Source organism: Empidonax traillii, unplaced genomic scaffold, assembly GCF_003031625.1.
Source record: "Empidonax traillii isolate 1590-97213 ecotype Southwest subspecies unplaced genomic scaffold, ASM303162v1 scaffold114:size1751661, whole genome shotgun sequence".
NCBI lineage: Eukaryota > Metazoa > Chordata > Aves > Passeriformes > Tyrannidae > Empidonax > Empidonax traillii.
Window position 1 is genome coordinate 481,774 of NW_020955307.1, and position 15,948 is coordinate 497,721.

At 36.6% G+C, this 15,948-nt stretch overlaps 1 protein-coding gene across 1 annotated transcript in view; it reads right to left on the reverse strand.

Moving 5' to 3' along the window:
- Nucleotides 1-13,702, reverse strand: part of ODF2L (outer dense fiber of sperm tails 2 like) — a 19,610-nt gene extending 5,908 nt beyond the window's left edge. The window contains exons 1-11 of the mRNA XM_027882884.1: nucleotides 13,571-13,702; nucleotides 13,461-13,511; nucleotides 12,922-13,041; nucleotides 9,909-9,971; nucleotides 9,608-9,679; nucleotides 8,248-8,364; nucleotides 5,146-5,331; nucleotides 4,527-4,636; nucleotides 2,428-2,563; nucleotides 1,708-1,818; nucleotides 409-513 (exon numbers count right to left, since the gene is read on the reverse strand). Of these exons, the coding sequence (XP_027738685.1) occupies nucleotides 409-513; nucleotides 1,708-1,818; nucleotides 2,428-2,563; nucleotides 4,527-4,636; nucleotides 5,146-5,331; nucleotides 8,248-8,364; nucleotides 9,608-9,679; nucleotides 9,909-9,971; nucleotides 12,922-13,029 (1,008 nt within the window). The 5' untranslated portion in view covers nucleotides 13,030-13,041; nucleotides 13,461-13,511; nucleotides 13,571-13,702. The remainder of the gene's footprint in view (nucleotides 1-408; nucleotides 514-1,707; nucleotides 1,819-2,427; nucleotides 2,564-4,526; nucleotides 4,637-5,145; nucleotides 5,332-8,247; nucleotides 8,365-9,607; nucleotides 9,680-9,908; nucleotides 9,972-12,921; nucleotides 13,042-13,460; nucleotides 13,512-13,570) is intronic.
- Nucleotides 13,703-15,948: the final 2,246 nt, after the last annotated feature.

The window sequence follows — 15,948 nt, forward strand, 5'->3', positions numbered from 1 at the left end:
AAAAAAAAAAAAAAAAAAAAAAAAAAAAAAAAAAAAAAAAAAAAAAAAAAAAAAAGGAAAAGGCAGCCTTATGTTTGCTTCCATACAGAGCTTTCACAGCTGCTCCGTTGAGAAGTCTAGTTTCAAAATCACTAGCAACAAATCACATTTTTGAAAACGATAAAAGAATCCTGGAATTCTGAAATAGCAGCCCAACTATTTAGTCACTGCTCTAGGAAACATTTCTCCCCTGTTTGCAATTGTGTGGTATCCAAAAAAACACCAGTTCGAGAGAGGAGTTAATAAAACTCTCATTTAAAAACAAGAGACAGTACCTTGTGACTTCTAATAAGTTCATCACAATAATGTGGGAAAGATCAGTGTCCTACAGAATTGTTTGGAAACATGCTTTATTACTGCAAAACTTACCTTAGCTACTTCCGAGCATTTGTTTTCTGTTATTTTTTTGTTTTCATTTAAGACTCTTTCATACCTGGATTTCAATTCTTCTACTTCTATTTGTAGTTTTTGTACCTAGGACAACATATATTTTTCACATATATTTATTTGCAAGGTCCTTCTTTTAAATATAGAAAAGATAGAATCATTAGTATTCAGCATGACGGAAAACCATTGGTTTCTAAATAGTATCTTAATATTTGTTATTAGTTGAAGTTATTTATTTTCTTTATCCTACTCACCACAGCAAGTATAAACGGGTAAGCAGGTAAAGAGCAGCTGTGTTATCAACAATGGAAAATGAGCTATAGAAGCAGCCAGCCTGACTCAGGTTTCTCTACCCAGATAAAAACTATCATCGACACTTCTGCCTGGAGTCACTACACTTATGAGCAAGGGAATTTCACTCCACTCTCTGCTTAAGGCTGGCTGTTACATGGAACTCCCATCTTAAAGCTGGTAACAACTTTAATTATAATGATGCAGTCCACAAGGTTCACTGGCTGCACTTAGATTTTGTATCGTGTCTTTTCTCTTGACAATTATTTAACAAAAAAAAAAAATTGTGAAGAATGTTAGTGACGTGATGTCTATACAATAGCAGAAATATATTTGAAATATATACATATTTGAATCAATGTCCTAAAATTCCTCTGTGAATAAAACCAAAATGCAAAAAAAAAATTTGATTGATAAAAAGCCCATTTTAAGTTTTGTTTATCAGTTCTGCTGGTATTTTCAATGTGGATTTACCTATTTAAATAAAAAGGTTCACATGAGAATGTATATTTCTTGAATGAACTTGAATTTCTTGAACTTCATTGAATATTTGTATACTGTTCTTAAAAATACAAAAAAAAAAAAAAATGACCCAGTAGAGGTAAAATAGCATTGGATATATCCATGAAGACATCAGATTCAAACTTAACTTTTTAAATACACAGTTTACTGGGTTGCTAACCTGCTTTTAGGAAGCAGATCTTCTCTAAGCAGTATGCAATCAGCTCTGTTTGTTTAAATGAGCTTTAACTGGGCTTCACACAGTTCAGTAAGGATTATGTATACTAGTGACAGTGTGGAGACTACTCTTTGATGTGCTTTTTAATAGCACTCTCTTCTGTCATACTCAATGTTACAACAATATTACAATCACCATGACAACAAATCTGGTCTATTACATACAAAATCTTTATAATTTCGTCGAAACTGCTAACAAATTTAAAAAAATATATTTGAAGATTTAAAACAACTTGAAAGATTTCAGAACACCTCATTTTTATGCTGTTCAACGAGATTTTCCTGCAGCTTTGCCTTTTCCTGCAGATGTAGCAGCTCATGTTCAACTGAAACAGTACTTTTCTCTAATGTAGCAATGGAAGCCTTGATTAAAACATAGAAAATATAAAAATTTCAATGGTGTTATTAAAATAACACATTCTAAAATATGATTTTACTAGCAAGTGACCTGCAGGCATTAGAAAGAGTGACACTGTTATTTAACCTGTCAAACAAAAATGATAGTCCACAGTTATTTGTCAGCTAAGAACATTTACCTTGGAGGACAAATTCAATGCAAAACATGTAAACTCTTTAGAAGTTGAAATTAATAATTAAGGTAAACTCAGTTCTTCAGTTTGAAAGAAATTTTTACAAACATAAAAGTACAATTTTCAATTAAGCAATTGTGTAGCTACTGAAAGTAAAATACATAGCATCCTGGTTATGCAGATGGATCATCAGACAACCCTGTTCCTAGCTTTGCCACAGATTACCACTGAAATATTTTCAATGTCTCATTTACACTTACAATAAAAAATGAAGGGCAAAATTTATTCTACAGGTTTGTGATCTCAAAACAGAAGAATTAACAAGGTTCATTATGCATCAGAAATGTAGAGCAATATCGACTATCATAGGGAAGGGAATCAACATGGTTCATTATGTATCAGAAATGTAGAGCAATTCAACAATGAGTTATAATGGTCTCACCTTTAATTTTTCATTTTCATAGTAAATCTTTTCATTTTCAGAGTTACCATAATTTAGCTTTGCAAGAATTTCCTCCTCTGAGTGTCTTCTCCATTCCTTCCTTCTTTCCAATTCTTCCAACAGGCTTGTGATCTGACTTGTTAGACAGGCAAGAACTTCTGTATAATATACAGTGTTTCCAAAGCTCTCACTATGAAAATCAACTGGAACCATAACACATTCTCCTTCATTGCTCTTATTAAATATATTATATATATATAACATATATATATATAACATATATATTAAAAAATATAAATATGTAAGGGAGAATGCATTTAAGTATCCAAAGAAAGGACTATCTACTGAAATAAGAAGCTCCCTAAAGGAGGACAGTTTCTACTCAAGGAAATCGTCCTAGTTCAATTACAAATGAATTAATTACCTAGAACACCCTGCCTCATGGGGAAGTTCCAGAGGGGCTGTCAATCCAAAGGACAGTCTGGGAGCACACCCACACCATGCCCTCTGGAATCCCTACCCCAGCCTCTGACTGGCTACACCACCCCTCACTCCAGCCTGGAGCCCCAGAGTGGCCAGTGATCTGGAGGTCCCATCTGGGAGGGGGTGGCCACAGAGGCCAGAACACATAAATACAGCAGTACATGGCCATTTCTGTCTCCTAGGACTGACCTCCACCATGAGAAGCTGGACTTCCATAGGACTGTCTGGCAGTAGCAATTTTTCTCCTAATCTCTTTTCTCTCTCTGTCTTTCTTTCTTTCTTTACTGCTTTGTTAGTATTTTGGGTAACTTAAAACCAGTGGGTTGGATTTTGCTAGGTTGTACGTGCTATGCCATAGCTTTGCTAGAATGTTCTGTTTTGGTCGTATGTTACCCCTTTTAAACTTTTGCCAAGATCTGTGTTTTCACCCATATTTATCAGTAAAAGTGTCTCCTGAAAAAATGTGTGCAATATTTTCTCTTTGTGCTATTTCAAGGTGTTAAAGAACTGAAGGTTCTGCAAATGTGTAGTGGGTGTTCTTTGGAGACTTATGAATATTTTAAAAAGTAAAACTCCTGTTTGAGCTTGTTGTTACATGGCTGGGGTCTTACAGCCTCACTCTTTGCTTTTCATGTTAATAAAGTTAACAAAATTTGTTTTGCTGTCAGTCATACACTACTTAGTAGAACAAGTCTTGTTTGAATGGTACATTTCAGGCACAGACTTAAATTTTCAGCTGAAATAAAACCAGCAAAAAAACAGCTGGAAGCAGAATGAGTATTTGAGGGAAGTATCATAAATGCTTCCCTTTTTTGTTCTTTCATAGATGCTGTCTTCCACACTGGACCAACAGTGGGCTAGACAGATTTCTGGACTGATGTCATGTACCTGCCCTCCTGTTAAATATTTGAGCATGGATCAAGTTCTTTGTAAAATAAACATTGTCTGAGACCTAGAATAAAGGCACCAGTTCCTTTGGCTGGTTTGAATTATAGTCCATATTTCTACCAACAGAAAAGGTAAAAAAAAAGATTTGTCACTCTCTGAAGAAAATTGTGTATCCTTCATATGAGTACATTAAGATTTGACTGCGTAGTTTGAATAAGGTTTAATAACTTTGTGCTGCTTTTCCTTACATGAATAAACTGTTCAAATGGGCACCTGAGAGGAAACCTTCTCTATCCTTTGGTGAGGTGAGACATTAGTGGAATTGAAATAATTTTGTCATCATCAATGTGAAGTAGAAACTAGAACCAAAAGAACATTCTTCTATACTGTGGTATAAAGGGTTAACACTCAAGCTGTTGAATCAGTTATTAAATCAGTGGTTATGCAGAGGCAGTATAGTAGCTACTAGCAAGTTCAAGCTAATCAGAAGTATGCAGGAATATTCCCCTTTACCAGTAAATAACATAAAGCTTTAAAAGAAGGGAAATGCTGCAGAGAGAGGGCTAAAAATCTTAAATTTGTTCTTATTTCCAATTTCTAAATCCTTCTCAGAATTTTAGAATATTGATAAATTCATTTACATTGTCAATACTGAGTACTGCACTAATAGATATCAACACTGTGTGATCACAGAAACAAAAAGAAAATAGATCAACAGTCCAACTTACTTCTTGAGATCTTCTGTTTGAACTTCTAACATTGTCTTTTCTTCAATCATTCTATCATGTTGGTTTTTCCAGACATCAGCGCTGGACCATATCTCACACAGTTTGGCTTCCTAGAGAATGTAGAAGTTATAAATTATGTAACAAAAGAATGCCATTGAAGAATGCCATTTAATTCTACAAATTTTTCTGAACACAAGAGCTATTTAATATAAGACACCTTTACTGGATCTCACTTGTACGCAGCAATCTAAATTTTGTCTTGTCTCGAAAATAAATAAAACTGCTTGTATTCTCTGAGTTAGTTGGTGCTTATCCATAAATGACTAACAGGAAGATCAGGAGAGGTTTAACCAAAAGCTGATGAGACTCCTCTTACTACAGTTTGAAGTATATAACTTCATGACTTAAGGCAGTCATAAATTTTAACAAAACAAAGGCAGGGAATAATAACTGTTTGCATGTCACTTACAGCAACACTTTCCTTAACCAATGAGCAACAAAATTAAAGAGATACAAGGACAGCATGACCAAACAACTTCTGTTTTCCACAGATGAAAGTCTTCCAACTGTTCAATTTAAAACAGTACAGGACAATGTTGCTCACAGCAGAGTGACTCACATGTTCTCTTATTTTGGAGGTTAAATTTTTTGCAGCTTCTTCAAAGAATTGAGCTCTTTGTTTCTGAGATCTCATTGCTTTTTTCAGAGCAATCTTGTTTTGTTCACTTGTTTCCTTTAAGGCTGACTTCTGGCGCTTGTATTCACCAGCTTGATGTTTCCACTCTGCTATTTTCTTTTCTAGAGTCTGCAACAGAATTAGGCATCAACTCTTCAAATTCTAAACCCCACAGACATTTTTGTGATATAACCAGGAATAGCAGTTACATATATAATCTGTTTCCGTAATATCTTTGTATCTCAAATGGGGTGGTTGATACAAGTAGCTAGCTGAGATACATACAGCAGTAGACAAGAGAAAATATATATTGGGAAACTCATTGCAAAGGTCTGGAGAAGAGGCTGAGAAGGTGCAGAAGCAGGCACGAGTAAGGGGAAAGATGGCAATCTAAACATTGTTGTGTCTCTTGGAAATTAAAGCAGAATTTCATTGCAGAAGGCGTGACATGGATGTTAAACCCATTTATGAGGGGGAAAGTAACATGGTTTCATCATCCCTAGAGACTGAGATCTGTAAAGAATATCACCTTTATGATGCTACCAGTGCATGTGCTCTGAGTCTATAGGGACATACACATTACAGGTCTGCAGATAGGCTATATGACTGTACAGGAAATTTTAATATGAAAGCTAATGTCTTGGATTTGGTTTTTTTTAAGTCAAGAAGGTAGGATACGCTGGAGTCTTTTCTTGAATATATGTATTATGATATGTTCTGATTAGATGACAATATACCACCTTCTTACAAGACTGCATTTTTTTCCATGCACAAAATGGCCCCACTCTATCACTAAAACAGATTTGCTTAGTGAAGAAATGATTTCTTAGTGAAGCAGAAAATGTAAAAAGAATAGATTTAGCACTGCCTTGCCTACAGCAGACAGTTGTTTAAAAATAATTAAAAGAGGCTATCTTAAAGCTTAACCACAGTGGTAAATTACACATTTTAAGGGTAACTTCTAAATATCATTTCCTGAGTGCTTGATTTTGGAGCACTCAGAACATAAAATACATTCACATTAAATGTATTTTAATACATTTAATTATCAAACATGTACAAAGCAGTCAAGATGAGAGCTAGGTTCTACAACTGCCATCATACTATCTTCTCTATTGCTGTTATTATTTCTGACTAATTAAGTTTTTATATCACTGATGAAAGCAATATAATGGTCCCATTCATTGCAGGAAGGTGGCCTCTCTAACTTTGTGGCTTTTGTATTTTTCATCTACATATCATGTAAATATGAATGGAAAAAAACACTGGACATTAGAACACTACATGGTGATGTACAATAAAAGCAATACCAGATGCTACTTCAAGGAAAATCTCAGATCCACATGAAAATGACCAAGCTACTTTAATAAAGACAAGTGTAAATCCCATTCATATCACTTATTATTCTTCCACCAGTGTAAATAAATTTCTCAAATCAGTGATAAATATCTTAATTGTAAAAATGATACTGCATTTTTTCCTTCATTGTAGTCTAGGTCTGACACTAAATTATCTTCTATAAGAATAAAGACCTACTACTTAGATACTACATTAATGTGCCAGCCTTATTCAAGATACACTTTGCCAGTTGCAATAAAATATGCATATTATGCACAAGAGGATATCTCTCAGCATAGGTCCTGCTAATGGCCTTGAAACTTTTACACGATCAATGCAAAATGTATGTGGGTTTCCAAGTAAAAGATGGTCTCAGGTACTGGCATTCACCAAACAGTAGAAGTACTACTTCAAATATAAAATTATAAAAACTCCCTCAAACATGCAGGAAGTAGTTTTTCTATCTAAATACTTACAGAACGTTTAATAAACAAAGATGGATTTGATGGGGTGCCAGATGAACACCCTCAATAAATGCAGCAAATAGAAAATCTGAGTCTATGTACGGATTTCTTTAACTGTTGGTGTAAGTAAACAAATGTTATCCCCTGTTACGACCACAGGGGGTCACAATCACCCCAAGAATAAGTGCTTTGGGCATTAGTCAGTGACTGGTAAATTTAAATTGAGAACTTATTTCAAAAGGGTAATGCTAAGCTTTTGCAAGCTTTGCCTAGATATAAATAAAATCATCACCAGGATTAAAGCTAGCCACTGACTTCAGCAGTTTCTGAAAGCAAATAAAATCTTTAAATAATGTTTGAATGAAAATTCAGTTGTATATACATTTACTTTAAATTAAATATTGTTGGAATTCTATAATTGTATTAGGTGGAACAAGAAAGCAGTTTTTTTTTTTTTTAGAAGAAAATTAGGTATTTATGCAGAAATACACATATGTGGCTTGAGTTGATATAGTTTGCTTAATAACTTCAAATGATACAATTAATAGGGGATATATGGTAGCAAAAAAGTTTGGAAATTAGGAATACATTATTTTTAGACAATGTTTTCTCATTCATGCCTATGTTCTTGACAGGTTTCAAATACTGAAATCTGAGGCCACATATAGCTCTAGCCTCTCATATATGACCTCTTCCTTGTCTTTTTCTAAAGCCAGCAAATGATTTAAATACCCAAATTTAACTCTTGTTTTCTAGAATAGAAAATTGAAATATTTAACCTACTTTAAGCAAAGAGAGATTAGGCATTAGTCTTAAGAGTTTCACTCTTAGTCAGTACTAAGAGATTTATTGATTCCTTTATAGACAAGGAGAAACAGGGTGTGTTCATCACCCCTATATTAGAACAGTAACAGAATTTGCCTCTTTCTCTTGACTATACTGAGACTGTCTCAGGATCAATACCTGTGTTCTAGATAGCACAGTTAAGTGAGTGCAAACACTTCTATATTTGTTAAACTTTGCTTTACCAGAGCTGCTTATGTGCACAAGTTGAGAAAATAATTAAAAAAAAACTAAAACAACCTTGCAATTAAGATAGTGTGGTCAGGCAGACTGTGCAAAATACAAATATGTATGATTTTTACTGTTTGGGATTTTTCTTTTACCAAGAATTTGATTTCAAATCTGAAACAGTTTTGCTTTTTTTCCCAGTAAACTGGAACGCAAGTAAAAATCTTCTGACCTGTATTTTTACTTTTAATTCATCATTTTTCACTTCTTTTCTTTGAATCTGACACTGCAGATGAGCTTGTACTTCCTTTATTGATCTTGACAAGTGGTTTCCTTTCTGTGTATTGACCTAAGAAAGAGAAATAAACACAAATCTATTGGTCTATGGAGATATGCTGTATGATGCTCTCTATATTGCTTCTACTTTGCCATATTTTCTAACTGACATTTGAATGTCCTCAAAAGCTGGAAAAGATAAAACATGCTCTACAAGTATATTTACAAGCAGTAGCTTGCTACTAGTAGTATTAATCAGAAATCGCAAACTTGAAACACTGTATGTATAATTGATGCCTCATATTTAATCTGACTTTAAGTACTATGAATAAGGCCTGGAAGCATGAACACAGAAATCTAGCTAGCAGGATGACTAAAATTAAGCTACACTGATTAACTGGACTCTGACTAATTAGACCTGAACTCATCTTCATTAAATTCCAAAGACCATCATCTGCTGTTAAAAGTATTGATACATTTAATTCAAACTGTAATTTTGGGGAAATACATATACTACAACGGAAGAGGCAATTTATGCCATCAGAACTCGGGTCAGATGATTCTATGAAATTTCTTCCAACTTGATTCCTTTGGCTCATTCTAAACAAGAAGTAATCAGGTAGAAAATTGTCATATTATCAGTATAAACCAAAAAAAGCATTGAATGTACCCTTGCAAGTGTTCATTACAGATACCAGTAAGTAAGGCAGACTCAGACTCAATCAAGTATTGATGAAAATACCATTTATTGAAGATAACATAAGAAGGAGCATAGAAAATCACTTATCCCTTCAGATGCTGGGTACCCTAAATTGTTCAACATTAGGTAGATCTCCCACCAGCACTGAGGTCTGTTAGCATTGTTGTCTTCAGAATCTTTATAGGCTTTTCTGTTCAACATTTATATTTTAAGGTAAAAAAATGTTTCTATGAAAATATGCTCCTACACTTCAAGATAAGACAAGGCTGTGCCTAACTGTGAATAACATCTGTTTAGTTTACCCCATCATATTTCCTATAAGTGCTTTTTTACAGAATGATTGCAAATCAGTATATGAGAGGTCAAAAGCCACTAACTAGTCTGGATGTGTGCCCTTCCCTGGACCTTGGGACATTAGTGTTAAGGATAACCTGTATCCTTAGTAGGATTGGATACGGCCTTGATGGTCTTATGATATTTCTGTAGGAAACGTCTTTCAGGATTTTACTTTTTTCATAGATCTTTGAAATAACTACTTTTCCCAAAATTTAAATTTTTAATTAATAATCTAGTACATTGGAAGAAAACATTAATTCCAACAGAACTGATCACTCACTTTTTCACACTGAAGCATGGATGAAAGTTCTTTAATCTGTTTCTCCCTTTCAAGTATTTTTTTCCTGAGATTCTTCATGGGAAAAAAAGTAACAAAGAAGGTATTTTAATGTCTGTACATAATAATGCAGCAATAAAGCACACTGATGAACATTTCAGCTGTAAGACTAAGATTCCATTTTGTGATGATAAACCACAAATATTCCCACTTTGCCACTGTTACTGAAATAGTATGACCCTGTTATGTAGCCAATTTCAGATGTACAGGATAGAATAAAAAAATAAAATTTTAATTTACTTACTGTATTTTGAGTTTCATTTTCACTTAGCTTCTGTATCAAAGTGCCAGTGATTTCACTGTTTAACTGTAACACAGGAAACATTAAAAATTACCTCTGATAATAACTAATTTAGCATTTTTTCAATGGTTTGAAATGGTTACATGTCATTTGCTACTTTTTCAAATCTGGTACATATGAATATAAAAGCTCGAATACTAACAAGCTGCTTACTTGGTGGTTTAAACCTGAAAGATTTAATTTATTTTTTGCATAGAACTTTGTAGCTGAAGGAAACAAACTAGGTTTATTCCATACATCTACTTCTTTCTCAATTTTAGCCAAAAGGACTCTAAATGTCATAAATAAGTGTTATTTAAGCACACAGTCAAATGGTAAAAGTATTTGTAGAATTTGCAGTGGTTCAAAGACTAATTGTAAGTACTAAAGCCTTTCAGGAACCTCAGTTAGATAGGAGAATTTGAAGATTGAACCAGAAAGCATAGATAGGATGGAAGATCACAAAAATCAATCTACATTAGCTCTTACTAGAAATTCAAAAGATATTGTGATATTGTCGACTAAACTTGTCAGTTTAAATTGTCCAACTGTCTATGTGTGTGTGTGTGTGTGTGTGTGTGTGTGTGTGTGTGTGTGTAATTTCCTATTTAAAAGAAACAGACTTTTGTGACTTTCAGATTGTAAATTCCATTTCAATTTCACTAATTGGAAGATACAAACTGACTCAAGTTAGAAACATCAGAATCAAAAGTTTTACTACAACTCCTTCATTTTATCCTATCCTGCATTTAATTTCTCATAATTTTCTGTAATCTCAGTCCCATGCCTATATGTAAAGTCAGTTCACGGACCTCAGTTCTGCATCCAGATTTCAACCTCTGCATGCACTGCAAACTTATAAATATTGTATTGAGTAGCAGTCCTAACCTTTCCTGACTAAAGTGAGTCAGATTTGCTATGAGCAAAAAAAAAAATATATAAACAGGAATGGTGTTTTGTGACCTCACGGTAATTTATCAGCAAAAATGGAAGTACTTAGAAGACTTCACAGAATTGAGAAGTGACCAGAAACCTAAATTACTCGTACCATCTTTCCATTCTTAGGAGTGTGTCTTCCCCACAGTTTGTTCTTTACCAACTTTCTGGTTTTTTATTGAATGATCAACAAAAAGCCTCATGCTGTAAGAAAACTAGTACTGTTTATGAAAACCTGAAAACCAAGAATATTATCTTCAAAATTAAAAATGATGTTCAGAATAAGCATCCATCTCCATTAGCTTCTGAGAGCTAAGAAAATCAGCAATGACAAATCACATTTAATTTTGAAAGAAATCCACATTCTTCACTCCACTGAGTTCTGTGTGACTCCACTGTTATACAGGAATTCAATATGATCCACCTCCTGTTTTAACATACATAGTTTGCCAAATTCCTTAGAAATATTTAGGAACTTTTTAGTGCCCAGGACATGACAAAAAAACAAACAAACAAAAAAATAATCTTCCCAATACATCTATTAAAGAAAATGACAAGACTAAATGCTTCTTTCACACTTGTGTAAGAAACATACATTTGCATTGATTCTATGTTTATGCCTTATATATTTTCCTAGGTGGTGTTCTAGACTGTCAGATTCTTTGCTTTAATCAGTAAAGTATTTTTCATCTTGCAAGGCTTTTGTAGTTCTGTGATAACCTTTTATATGGCTGAATCAGTGAACAGAGCTTTCCTGTTTCTCCTGGTGGTACATATGGTTTTCCCTGAAATGGCATTCATTATTATGTAGCATTTAGTTTCATTCACAGTTAGGTCACTAATCTTGCTAATTCAAGCATATCAACATAAAATAAGTCAGCTCTTCAGGAGATCTTTCAGGAGAAATTTTAAAGTTCAAAGAATCATTTAGGACTTCCAAGAAGGGTAAAGCCCTGTGATATCACAGGATGTACCCTCAAACTCTTTGCTCACAGAACACACCTCATCTACAAGGCAAAGGCAAACAGTTTACCTCCAGCAAAGGTGAAGGCCAAGACCTGCTCAGACACCAATGTTATTTTTCACAGCAGACTTCTTCCCGTTTGGAGGTGGCAATGTCTTTCCTCTTTTCCCAGTTTGGCAAAGCTCCTCACCAGGCAGGACCACTCAGGAAAATTATGGTGCTCGTGTTGTGGCAAGTCCAGAGCCATGTATCAGGCCTACTACCTAAATGCATCCCGCTACCCCCCTTCCTTATCAAGGACCCTCAGTCCTTCTCCAAACACCTCTCTCCCGCCTCTCCCCTCACACTCCAGCACAACTGATGCTCTCACCAAGCACAAAGTTATCTGTGTACTCAGTGCTCCACTGACTACTCATTATCAGTGGATTACACTGTCTTCCCCTTCCACCATTTATCCTGTGTTCAGCCTGTGCCAGGTGCATCTCCATCAAAAGAATTTGTCAGAGTAAGGGTCTATATTCTTACCTCCATATTCTCCTTCACATAGTTGAGAAAATGAATAACAGAATTTGGGGGGTTCCCAACTAAAATGATCACTTCTCAGAGAATCAGAATGCAGACCGCTCTGCTTCCATCTGTTGTCTTCAGGCAAACAAGTACACTCCAAGCATCTAAGGTTTTTTATTTTGTATATATGTGTGTGCGTTTCTTGTTTTATTACAGGCTTACATTTCCCAGCAGACCTCAACTTGTGTAACACAGTGCAACTCTCTGTAGCTTTTTCTTGGATATATAAACAAAACTAAGTTCTTGAATTTATTTACTTCCTGTGAAAACAGCATCTTGGAAGATTAAACATCATGCTTCATTTATTATAGCCCACCTGTGTAAGCAGAAAAGACAAATAAGATTTTTTTACATAGTTTCAGTATACTGTTGCTGTGTCCAGCATTGCCACCCATTTTTTGAAATATCACCTACTTTCTATCTAAAGCTAGAAAGTATACTTTGAATATTATTAACAAAGTATTTAAAGAATTTAAAATATCAAGCCTAACAGGAACAGAATGAACTTGCCTCGGTAGCATGAGGAAGAATAAACTTTTCCTGAGGATCAAAGTCCACTAAAGGAGCAATACAGTCATGTACAGGTAAAGACGAGGATGATTGTGATGATGATGACATTTTGTTTTAATGCTGTATAATAAGACAGTATATGTTAACATATATTGATGTTCTGTGAATCAGAAACTAAAACACTATTTGCATCCTAGGTTGTTCCCACTGCAGCGGTACCACTGTACCAGACCAAGTAAACCCCATACACATTAGAGATGTAACACAGCTAAATGCAACTAAAATCTTGCACACATATTCATGATTTGCAATCGCTTAGGCAGTACTGAATTCACAGGCTTGGTACACAGAAATCAAATCCCTCCATGGCAGAAAACTGAACACACGAAGGGAGGTAGTAAAACTCGCAGCTGTGATTTTCCACTTCCACGGATCCCGGCACAGACGGTGAGGCACAGGGGCACAGGACACCCAACGCCAGCCCGAGCCCCGAGCCCAGCCTGGGGCTCTCTCTCCCCGCCAAATGCCCCTGTACCCACAGCCTGCGGCTCCCGCTCCTGGAGTGTCCCAGGGTGACCCCCCCTTCAGCATTCCTCCTGCAGGATAGGGCCCTTTCACAGCCTTCCCGCGGGTTACCCCCGCCTCAGCACCCCTCCCTCTGAGCAGTGCCCCCTCAGCACCTCCCCCGCGGGACAGTGCCCCTCAGCACGGCTCCTGTGGGGCAGTGCCCCCTCAGCGCCCCTCCTGTGGGGCAGTGCCCCCTCAGCGCCCGTCCCGCGGGTCACTCTGCGTCCCCGGCGTCCCCACCTGCGCCCGCCGCCCCTCACCGCGGCCGCCCCTCACGGCTGCCCCTCAGGGCCGCCCCTCACCGCGGCCGCCCGCCGGGAGCCGTTGCCGCAGTAACGCGCCGCAGCCGCTGCCGCTGCCGCTGCCGTTGCCGTTGCAGTGCCAGCCCCTCTCGGGCGGGGCCCTCCCCGAGCTGGCCTTGCCCGACGCTCCCCGAGAAACACCCTCTGCTCCCGCTTAGGGACGGCGACCTCAGCGGGCCTGGGGAGGCGGCATCGCCCCTTCCCCGAGAGAACGCGGTGGTGCGGTTGGCATCCACAGGTGCCTCGGGAAGCGGCTGTGCCGTCATCGGCTGGTGACGGTGTCCGTGTGCACCCAGGAGGTTACTCTAAGACCCAGCTGGGCAAGAAACGTGGAGACCTCTGGGGAGCTTTGGATCCTCTAGTTCATTTCTTTCTCGGTGTTTCTATGAATTTGTACAATTTTTTTGTGAGGCTAAACACCAATCATTCATGTAACCTCACTGCATGTGAAGCTGTTTTGAGCATACATTGGCAAATATAAAAAAGCCACATATTTTTAAATAACCACATTCTGCTGAAAAATGAACCAGTTACTCTTGCATCACATCTCAGGGGAAAGCACTATTGACACTTGAGGTGGCACTTCAGTGCATATCTGAGACACTGCAATAGATGTATGAAAAGATCACTTTCAGATATGATCATGTAATATAAATATGATCACTTGTACAGATGCATATGTAGATGCATATGTAGATGCATATAGACATACATAGACACATACGACCATACGTGATTATAATTTGCAAGTTTTGTTTAGAAAAAAATCATACTGAGAGAAATGTTACTTTTTAATGTGCTAAGTAAATATCAGCATTAGCAACTTATATTAAGAAAAAACTTAAGAGAAATAATCAAAATCAAAATAAAACATATTTTTTGGCATCATGTTTAAATGTGCCAGTGTGTGTGAATTTTCTTCTATTGCTGGCAATGGAATTTCAGAGAGCAGTTATTCACTTTATACACTCTTTGGAGAACGTTATCTAGTCATGTGTGCGCAGTAATAAAAAAAATCAAAAGGTAAATTTTTTACTACCAGTAGACACGAAATCACCCCATCATCCATTCTACAGTGAGTGCCTGGTTGTACCTGAATTCCAAGGAAGATATTGTCTTTACATGTGCAAGAGGCCTAATGCTTTATTCTCTGTAGGACCCAGAGCCTTGAACTGAGAATTCACCATCTCCAACACACCTTTGCTTTGGCACTGCAATATGGGCTACAGCTTTGGTATCTTATAGATAGATATAGACAGAACTTGCTATAAGATTGACTTATTTTTAAAAGAAAAGAATAAACTGTTGCGATTTTCTAAAAATTTGGTAATTGCTTATAAAATAAAGCAAGAACTATCCATCAGTGAGGGCTAATTTGCATGATAAATAGCATTGCAGTCTGTATATGGCAAACAAAGAATGAATTACAAGTTTCAGTTCTCAAAACCACATTTTAATGATAGTGGAATAATCCACAGAGTGGAAAAATTTTTAGAGTAAATACGACACATACTTCCACAATGACATAATTACAGACCTTACTGAAAGAGATATGGTGAAGAGAAGCTTCTTTAGATACCACAAGAACGCTGCTCAGTGTTTGTCACAGCTCATGACTTCATCTGCTCTAAAGGTATAACTGAACCTTTCATTTCCATGTAAGAAATTCAAGACTCCAATGCCTTTCTTTGTTCCTTGGTTAATTTTGGCAATAGCCTGCTATTGCAAAAGCTGCAGATTTGCTGTGACCCTGTTAATACACTGTTCCTTTCTCATCCATCTATGCACTGCTTGGTGCAATACTGACCACAATTTATTTCTCCCAGCAGCTCTTAGACACTTGCTGCCTTACACAGAAGTATGTATCCTGCAAAGACAGTGATGGCAACATTTGTGCAGTAGTCTATTGTGTGGTGGCAGTGACATCTAGTGGGCTCCAACAACACTTCCAGTTCTCCCGGATGTTCCAAAAATCGGTCAACGCATCTCTTTTCAGGATGCTCTGACCTTGTTATAAAGGCATATTTAAAAGTACCATCAAATACAAATAGTCGGAGGTTGAATTTAGTAATTAAGGCTGACTTTTACTTTTGGAGGGTGTAGAAGTTTTATTTTAATTAGGAGCTCGGGTTTATAGAGCTCTCTTGATAGTAAATGC